The sequence below is a fragment of the Lipotes vexillifer genome, unplaced genomic scaffold (assembly GCF_000442215.2).
Source record: "Lipotes vexillifer unplaced genomic scaffold, Lipotes_vexillifer_v1.1 scaffold469, whole genome shotgun sequence".
Lineage (NCBI taxonomy): Eukaryota > Metazoa > Chordata > Mammalia > Artiodactyla > Lipotidae > Lipotes > Lipotes vexillifer.
Genome location: NW_006788006.1, coordinates 2,333,448 through 2,342,720, shown reverse-complemented (window position 1 = coordinate 2,342,720; position 9,273 = coordinate 2,333,448). Strand labels below are relative to the sequence as shown.

The 9,273-nt window shown below is 57.9% G+C and overlaps 2 protein-coding genes across 3 annotated transcripts in view; one reads left to right on the top strand and one right to left on the bottom strand.

Moving 5' to 3' along the window:
- Positions 1–3,655: 3,655 nt before the first annotated feature.
- Positions 3,656–6,836, bottom strand: GTPBP3 (GTP binding protein 3, mitochondrial). Of its 2 annotated transcripts, none has more exons than XM_007461013.1 (9): positions 6,754–6,836; positions 6,158–6,405; positions 5,962–6,048; positions 5,669–5,871; positions 5,425–5,497; positions 5,186–5,329; positions 4,635–4,800; positions 4,135–4,413; positions 3,656–3,990 (listed from the first exon to the last, which is right to left on the bottom strand). In XM_007461013.1, the coding sequence occupies exons 1-9, from the start codon at positions 6,804–6,806 to the stop codon at positions 3,765–3,767; spliced, it is 1,479 nt and encodes a 492-aa protein (XP_007461075.1). In that variant the 5' UTR covers positions 6,807–6,836; the 3' UTR covers positions 3,656–3,764. The 2 variants fall into 2 exon arrangements, with proteins under 2 accessions (XP_007461075.1, XP_007461076.1); XM_007461014.1 differs by having other exon boundaries at positions 3,765–3,990; positions 4,135–4,350; positions 6,754–6,806.
- Positions 6,837–8,607: 1,771 nt separating this feature from the next.
- ANO8 (anoctamin 8) overlaps positions 8,608–9,273 on the top strand; it is a 9,591-nt gene continuing 8,925 nt past the window's right edge. The window contains 1 exon segment of the mRNA XM_007461012.1: positions 8,608–8,713. Within this exon segment, the coding sequence (XP_007461074.1) occupies positions 8,608–8,713 (106 nt within the window).

The window sequence follows — 9,273 nt, the reverse complement described above, 5'->3', positions numbered from 1 at the left end:
CCAAAAAAAAAAAAAAAAAAAAATTGTGGTCTAGAATCTCAGCTTGTCTGTCTCTCCACTTTGATTCCCTCCCAGCCCATCCCCTGGGGCCTTGGACAGGGAGGGGATGAATCACGAGGAGCCGAGGCTGGCAACGCCACGCTTAGGGCAGGCTAGTCAGGAGGGACAAAGGAGCGATATTTCCTGGATACAGGAACCCGGGCGAGAGACGGGCCGCTGCAGGAAACACTCGGCTGGGGCCCCGCCAAGCAAGGGCAGGAGGGTCAGCCAGGCCTGGCCGCCCAGACGGGCCAGTCTGGAGGCCCCAAGGAAGCAGGGACGTCCCTGACCCTGAGCCTACTGCCTGAGCAGCCTGGAGTCCTGGGGAGGATGCTGATAGCAGCCAGTCCCAAGCAACCGTGGGGCACCTGAGTTTGGCTTCCAGACTCTGACATTCCTGCATTCAAATGCTGGCTCAGTCAATCTCAACCTCCACTTACTCACCTAGAAATAAGTGTAATAATAATCATCCTAGGGACTTCCCTGGCCATCCAGTGGTTAAGATTACGTGCTTCCACTGCAGCGGGCAAGGGTTCGATCTCTCGTCGGGGAACTAAGATCCCGCAAGCAGTGCGGTGCGGCCAGAATAATAATCATCATAATCCTTAACTCTCTGGACCCATGGGCGCAGGTCTCTGATTCTTGGTTGGTCCCTCCCATTCAGAGCATCCCAATATCATCCTTCTAATCAGCCCCCACACCTGATCTATTGGTCATGGGATCTGACCATGTGCCTCTCCCGCTCACATACCCTCCATGGCTCCTCATTACCCTGGGAACAAAGCGCAGTTCCTCAGCTCTCTTGTGTCCTCCCTCCTCACACACAGTGCCGCCTTTGCCTCCAGCTGTCCTGGACCTTTGACTCTTTGACTACTCAGTGACTTTTGTGTTGTGCGCTCAGACTAGAATGCCTTTTTCTTGCCTGCAAATTCTTCTTCCCCCAAGGCCCAGCCCTAGAGAGCTCTCCTCCAGGCAGCCCTCCTAGATGCCCCAGGTATAGTTCTTGCTCCCTCTGGGTACCTCTTGGGCCCCATCCTTCCCTCTTCCCAGCCCTGACCCTGTAGCTCTGACTTCTCCAGGCTGGTGTCTTCCCCATCCCCACCTCCCCGGGGAGCCAGGTAGGGGTTGAGTACCAGTCAGGGAGTAATTGGCAGACCCTGTGGTCCAGCCACTGGATGAGGTTCTGACTCTTTGGGGATTTCCTGTGATCTCTATAAATAACCCCCATGGCTGCTTCACACAAACTGCCCCTCCCTTCTTGGAAAAAAGGGACCGTAGCCAAGGACCTCAGTCCAGCTGTGTGCCAGGGCCCAGGCATCCTTCCCCAAAAGCATCTCCCCGACCCAGACCCCACTCACCCCTCCTGGGAGCCCTCCAGGCCCTGCCCACACAGAGGACATCTGGGCACCCACCTCTTCTAGACCCACATTGTTGCTTCTGCTTGTCTTTCTGCAAAATGGACATAATAGTAATATCCATGCACTAAACTCATGGAGTGACCCTTTCCCTCCAGAAGCCTTTCATGGTGGGGGTTGGGGGGCAGCAGCTGTCAATCAAGCAAACAAATCAACAGACCGTGACATACTGCAATGAAGTCATGAACAAATGGGGTCGGAGGTCCCTTTAGTTGGGTGGTGGGTCCTGGACACCTCCCAGCCTCTGCTCATGTGTCCCCTGAAACCGGAGTTTGTATCTTCAACTACTGGAGGTGATTTTTTTCTGATTCTGGAAAAGATCCTGACCCTATTTGAGACTCCATGTCCACCTCTGGCAAAAGGGGAGTTAACCATTCATATGCCACCAGGTGGGTGTGGAAGCCTGGATCTCTGGGACCTTAGGGGCCCGGAGCTTCACTGGAGGACTGCCAGGCACCTTCTTTGTTAGAGCAAAGCGCCCTCTGCTGGTTCATCACCGCCACGTCAGGTCACCCATAAGTCTTGGAATCGAAGGCCTCGCTATCAGGATCTTCCTCTCCTCCTGGACCTCTTCTCCCTCCTCTCTAGCCCTCATCACTCTACTTCCAGCCACACTAGCCACCTTGCTGTCCCTCGAACACACCGTGATGCTCCCACCTCAGGGCCTTTGCACGTGCCGTGCCCTCCGCCTGGGATGCTCTTGCTAGCCTCTCCCATCTGGTTTCATTCTTCTCACCTTTCAGATGTTGGTGCAGATGCCACCTCTGCAGGGCAGCCTGCCCTTATGTCCACCCCTGACCAGGTCAGGTCTCCTCATTTTAAGTCTGCCCAGCAGCCATCAGACCTCACCAAAAGGAGCTATGTCTCTTCTTCAACAAGGGCAGGAGTTATGTCTGCTTATTCCCCTCAATGATCCCAGCCCCCTACACACGGCCTGTTGCCCAGAAGGCCTGCAGTGAACTCAAATTGAACTCGAACAGACCTATGTGCAAATCCCAAAGCTGGGGACCTCCAGCAACTAACTACTCCTCTGAACCTGTTTCCTCACCTATAAAACAGTAACAAAATATCCACTGCATTGTGCTCTTATGAAAATCCCATCAAATGATGTGTACAATTCTAACACACAGTAGGTGCTGGATAAATATTCACTGAATGAGTGAATGAATCACTGAATGAATGACTAAGCATGAAAAGGAAGTAGGGATTTTGCAAGTCACTTTGAAGATAAAAGAAGCAAAGTTTCGGGACTTCCCTGGCGGTCCAGTGGTTAAGACTCCGTGCTTCCAATGCAGGGGGCGCGGGTTCGATCCCTGGTCAGGGAGCTAAGACGCCACATGCCATGCGGCACAGCCAAAAAGAAAATAAATAAATACATAAATAAATAAATAAAAATTAAGGGCTTCCCTGGTGGCGCAGTGGTTAAGAATCCGCCTGCCAATGCAGGGGACACGGGTTCAAGCCCTACTCTGGGAAGAGCCCACATGCCGCGGAGCAACCAAGCCCATGCGCCGCAACTACTGAGCCTGTGCTCTAGAGCCTGCGCACCACAACTACTGAAGCCTGCGCGCCTAGAGCCCATGCTCCGTAACAAGAGAAACCACCACAATGAGAAGCCCGTGCACCACAACGAAGAGTAGCCCCTGCTTACCGCAACTAGAGAAAGCCTGCATGCAGCAACGAAGACCCAATGTAGCCAAAAATATAAATAAATAAACTTATAAAAGAGTTAAATAAAATTTAAAAATTAAAATTAAAAAACAGGAAGCAAAGTTGCAAGATTAATACTACAAAAAGGAATGACAGCTTGCAGAGCAATAAACACCAATTTGTGTACAAAATACAAGATACAGCATACTTTATAGGTGCAGTCCCAAGTATGCAAACATGCAGAGAAAGTTCTGGAAGTATACAAGTTAAGCTATGACCCCAGTGAGGGGGTGTTTAAATGTTTCCGGATCACCTGAGTTTTTTATATTCCTTTGGTATTTGCAAAATAAGTTAAAAACTATGAAACAAAGACCCCTGAGACGCTCTGACCTCCATCCCAACCCTCCACTCCTAGTCCCCCAGCATCAGGTGCCAAAAGAGACCTCCATTCAGCCCCACTCCTGGGCCTGAACCCTCAGCAAGTCCCTGCTAGGGAATCTGGACAGCTGTAGCTTGGTCACAACCAGCAACAGAGGCTTCACCGTTTGGGGTCAAGTTCTTCCCCTAGGGGCTGAGACTCACACTTGGCCTAAGCTGTTCCCAGATGCCTCAAGGCTTCTGGGTGTCCACCCAGCCTGGGTCTGAGCTTTGGCCGCCCCCTCACTTGCCCACGCAGAAGTCTTGGAAGATGATATCCAGGATCTCCTCGGTGCCCCCTCCACCGGTGATGCGGGTCAGGTGCCCTCGGGCGACCCGAAGTGCTTCGGTCGCCAGGGCTAAGTCTTTCGCCTGCTTGTAGTGGCCAAGGGCATCCAAGCAGCCCTGGAGGTGATGCTGGTGCCTCGCCCGTGTCAGAAGTGGTGGGCCTGTGGATGGGTCCCCACACCTGGAAGGGACAAAGGATGGGGTCTCTCTCAACATTCAAAGGGGGTAGGGATAATCATACCCATTTTTTAGATACAAAAACTGAGCTGGCTCAGCCCCTGAACTTGGACAGAGGGAGGTTGCCCAGCGGGCAAGGGGGGCTCACAATGCAGCCAGCTCCTTCCTCAGCGCTTCCAGGAGGCCATCCAGCCCCTCGCCAGTCAGGCAGGACAGCAACAGGTGAGGGGGCAGGTCAGCACTGGGATCTGGGCCCCCAGCTGGCAGCAGGTCCGACTTATTCAGCACCAGCAGGAGGCGCTGGCTGCGCCCATTTGGGCTTCCGGCTCCGGCAGGGATGACAACGGTGTCCAGGAAGTTGCAGCTGGACGGAGAGGCCAGGTCAGAAGCATCCAGCACGGCCAGGATGAGGTCAGCGTGCTCCAGCCTGGGGAAGCGGGAAAACGGAGCGTGGACCTCAGAGTTGAGCAATTAGGAGCACTGGGCAGGGGCCGAACTTAAAAAGCTGCCCTCCCCAGATAGCTGGGTCCCCACTTAATGGGGGCTTAGTAGCCTTTCCTCATTAAGGAAGAATGAAAAATAAATGCAACCGGTTGCAACAGCAGAGGAAGGGCCCCGTTTGCCCCTCCCACCGCCCTGCCTGCCCACCTTTTTTGGGCGCGCCGCACGCCCTCCTGCTCCACAGGCCCCACGCCCTCCCGCAACCCCGCCGTGTCGCTCAGCAGCGCCGGGAACCCGCCCAGGTCCACGGGGGTCTCCAGCACATCTCGGGTGGTCCCGGGCTCCGGGGATACGATGGACACAGGCTTCCGGCCTGGGGGTGGGGTCAGAGGAAGGGGGCGGAATGGAGATGAGGGAGCCCCTCCCCCAAGACTCCACCCACTCCCACCCCCACCCCCGGGCTGGACCTTTTCCACTTCCGTGGCCTCTCCCGTTGCGGAGCACAGGCTCCAGGCTCAGCGGCCATGGCTCACGGGCCTAGCCGCTGCACGGCATGTGGCATCCTCCCGGACCGGGGCACGAACCCGCGTCCCCTGCATCGGCCACTCTCAACCACTGCGCCACCAGGGAAGCCCCGGGCTGGACATTTTCTTCGACCTCCCTCGCCCCTTCCCCATCCCTGAAAGCTCGGGAGCCACCCACCCCCAACCGGCCCGCTCCTAGCCCCCTGCCCTGGGCCCCGCCCCCTGACCACGCACTGAGCAGGTTCACTAGGCTGCTCTTGCCGGCGTTGGGAGGTCCCGCAACCACTACATGAGCCCCTGAGCGGAGCCTCTGTCCGCGCCTGGCATCTCGAAGATGTGCGCCCAGTGCCACCTCCAGCTCCCGCACTTCACTGTCAGCTGTGGATGGAGGAAAGGAGAGGGAGTAAGGAGGCCTCGGGGGGCTGAGATGCCAAATGTCCCCACCTCCCACTCCCCCAGGCAGGCAGACCCACCTCGATCCAGGACGCCCTCTTCCAGGTTGTCATCCTCACCAAAATCGATATAGGCCTCCACGTGGGCCAGAGCCTGAGGGAGGGAGGGGTGGCCAGTGTGATCACACAGAAACCTATCCCTCAATGTGCCCAGGTCCAGCCCGACATAAGGGGTCAGACTGGAGGCTTATAGACAGGAAGCACTAATATAGGAGATGGTTAGGTAGGGTCTCTGAGGCAAGGTATGAGCGAATGGTGTACTTGCCTTAGTGAGGGTCTCGGCCCAGCCGCGGCAGAGATGGCTCAGCTCCCCATCTAGCTGCCTCAGGGCCTGTCGCCGCTGTGCCTCTGTTTCTGCATGGATCAGATCCGCCAGCCCCTCCACCTCGGTCAGGCTCAGCTTCCCATGGGCGAACGCCCTCCTGGTGAACTCACCTGCCTCCGCAGGCCGCAGCCCTGGCACACTGCCTACGGGAAGGTCCAGGGTCCTGAGCCCCCCTGGCCCCTACCTAGGCCCACCGACATAGCCATACCTCAAACCCAAGGCTGCAGACTCACCCAGGGCCTGCAGGACACCACTCACCACAGCCGGGCCTCCATGCACGTGGAACTCCGCGCAGTCCTCACCCGTGAAACTCTGGGGACCTAGTATGTTGAGGAGATAGGTGTCAGGAGGATACAGCCTGGGCAACGCCTGGAAGGAGGAAGCTGGGTCATCGGAGCTACATGCGGTTCTGGATCTGGAGCCCCTCACCCGGGAACCAAAGCACCAGCGCGCGGTCCAAAGGTTCCCCAGAGCGGGGGTCGCTGAGCAGGCGCAGGCAGGCTTTGCGGGCCGGGGGTAAGTCCCGGGGGGCCGTGAGGCTCCGGAGGGCCTGGCCGCTGGCGGGGCCGCTGGTTCGGATCACCGCGATGCCGCAGCGGCCTTGGCCGGAGCTCAGCGCGAAGACAGTGGCTCCGGAAGCGGGGGCCGGGGCGCCACTGCCCTGGCGCGTGCACGGTCTGGGACTGGAGAGGAGGAGAGTCAGTCCGTGCATCCGAGAAGCTCTGCCGTCAGAGTGGCAGCTGGATAGTGGGCTCGATGGTCGGGAGCTGACCCAAGTGGAAGTTCTGCGGCTGCGGGATGGACAGACTGGAGGGTCTGAGGCCGGAAGATGACTGGATTGAGAACTCTGAGAGCAGAAGTTGACCCAGATGTGGACTCTGCGTCAGGGGGATGCACAGACTGGGGCTTGGAAGAAGGGGAAAGGTGGTTCTGCCGCAGGGAACTGCGCCCCCAGATCCCAGGGAGAGGGTTTGGGGCCCAAGTAGCGCCCTACGCTGTCACACCCCTTCCCCAGGTCGCCCCACCTGCGAGGCCCACGTGCCGCCCGGGCTACCAGGGTCCACAGCCCCCGCCACATGGATTCGCAACCAGCGACACGCCGGCTCACCCAGCCCGGGAGTCTGCGAGTCCAGGCAGGAAGCCCCGCCCACTCCGCGGCACGACTGGTAAAGCGCTCAACGATTCTCGATTACCATTGGGCCCCTTAGAAGACGTACCGCCCACCCACTGAAGATCTTCGCTTCTACTGGCTGACGCCAGGGGAAGAGGCAGGGGGCGCGCACGCCGGGGTGCAGTGAAAGGGTGTTCCACCGGCAACATTAGACAGAATTTTTAGGATCCTAGAGCGGCCGGGATCCTACACACCGGAAGTGAGAGGTGGAAGTAAGGACAGGGCTTGGCATAGAGCAGTGGGAATTTGAGAGAGGCGAGTGTTTGAGTCGAAGCAAGAGCATCTTAGTGGCGGGAGTGATGAATTCCGGGGGACCTACGCATTGGCTCTGGGAAAATCTTGTCAAAATTTCTGGGAAGACTTCTACTTGTTTTCTCGTAACTCTACAGTTTCTCGCCCCTCCCCATCTTTCCCTCCCGCCGTACCCTCGGCCTCGGATACCCTTCTTCATTTGACAAACTCTGCCTCAGTGCCTAGCTCCAAGGTCCCCCTCTGCCAGGAAACGTCCCAAGGACCCCCAGCACAGTCTTCTTTCCCTTCTGGGCTACTGTGGCCCAGGTCTGCTCCTGCAGAGTTGAGTGTCCGGTCTGTCTCTGGCTCCCCGGAAGCCAGAAAGGGGAGTCTCAAAGATTACTTTCAGGTTAACCCAGGACAGCGCCGGCTCGCGAAATAAAGCGCAGATGGTGGAATTCCAGGCACCAGATGGGCGGGGTCTCCGGGGGTGTTTTCTCGCGGCTAATTTTCTGGTTCTTGGACGGAGAGAGCGGGCAGCCCGCCTGTACTTCGGGAAGACGGGAACAGGGCACAGTTCTAATGACCTCACGCCTCGCCCTGCTCAGTTTTTTCATTTGTAAAAGACGGGCGAATGATGACATTCGCAGTCTCCGAGTTGTTCCATCTGTCAAAAGTATACATCAAACGCCTACCGTGTGACCACTAAGAATCAGTCTGGGTCCCTGCCCTCGCTGGCCTGTCAGTCTAACGAAGGAGGCTACACAGGATGGTCAGGGGGTCCGGGTGACAGGCAAAATACAGGGCACCCAGTTAAATGTAGATTTCAGATAAACAAGGAGTAACGTTTTAGTATAACTATGTCCCATGCAATATTTGGGATATACTAAAAATTTATTCATTTATCTGAAATTCACATTTAACTAGGAGGACTGTATTTTTATTTGCTAAACTTGATAACTCTATCGGGTCCTCCCTGAGGACGTTACATCCCGAAGGGTGCAGGGGTTAACTGGACAAAGAGGGCGTGAAGAGTGACCTAGGTAGCTAAACAGCATGTGCTAAGGTCATAAGGCAGGACCTGCATCTCAGATTCCAAACCGATGGCGAAACTAAGGCTCCGAAAGCGGAGAATCCAGGCCCGAGGCGGGCGGGGACCGGGAAGAGAACGCACGTTCGGTGCGGGCGGGAACGAGCACCAGAGAGCGAGGTGGGCGGGCAAGAACGAAACCCAGAAAACAACACGGGCGGAGTCGAGAACCAGAGAAAGACGTGTCCGGGGCCGGGAAGGAGAATCGAGGTTCGGCGCGGGCGGGGACGAGAAGCAGCGCTCGGGCACGCGGGGACGGCGGCCGGCGCGGGCGGGCGCGGCCTTTGTCTCCTCCTCTGGCGCGCTCCGTGGCTGCACCCGCCCCATGAGCCCGCGGTCCCCCAGCGCCTGAGCCGCCCGCAGCCCCTGACCTGCCCTGCCCTCGCAATGGCCGAAGCTGCCTCCGGCGCCGGGGGCACGTCCCTGGAGGGTGAGCGTGGCAAGAGGCCCCCGCCGGACGGCGAGCCTGCAGCCCCGGCGTCCGGAGTTCTGGGTATGTGTGCAGCGCCTGGATCTGACAGGGTGGCAGGTGCCTGGGGTGTTCGCGGCGGCTGTACGGGGAGGGGATTGGAGTCAGCGGTCCCGGTCTGGAGTCCAGTCGAGGGGCCCGCTCCTCCGGCACAGCGGCTGCGGCCGGGCGGGCGCGGCTGGGACGGTGCAGCGGGTGGGGGCTCCCAGCGCAGAGACACCGACACGCCCCTCCTAGAACCCCAGCCCGGGGCTGAGCCCAGTCACCCCTTGGGCTACCGGATCGCTGCCGAGCAGTGATGCGCTTGAGAGAGCCTCTCCACAGAGGCTACCGAATCCAACAGTCCTGGGTTCGAATCCCTGCTCGACTGTGTGACCTTGGGCACGTGACTTAAGTGCTCTGGGCCTCAGTTTCCTCGCCTGTGAAATGGGGGTAAGAACCGCGCCCAGCTATGAGGACGCACTGACATAATGTGGTGAGGCGCTCAGATCTGCTAGTGAGCGCCCCATCGATTGTGGTTTTGGAGGCGGAGCTGGGCCTCGAGAATGAGTAAGATTTGTAACGGAGGACCTGGGGGAAGGGCA

What these genes read in the sequence shown, in the direction of transcription:
- GTPBP3 (XM_007461013.1), bottom strand. Translation starts at nt 6,806, where the DNA reads ATGTGGCGGGGGCTGTGGACCCTGGTAGCCCGGGCGGCACGTGGGCCT. An exon ending in GCGGCACGTGGGCCTCGCAG is followed by an intron (nt 6,406 to 6,753) that starts GTGGGGCGACCT and finishes CTCCAGTCCCAG; the next exon opens with ACCGTGCACGCGCCAGGGCA. An exon ending in GGGCCGAGACCCTCACTAAG is followed by an intron (nt 5,498 to 5,668) that starts GCAAGTACACCA and finishes TCCCTCCCTCAG; the next exon opens with GCTCTGGCCCACGTGGAGGC.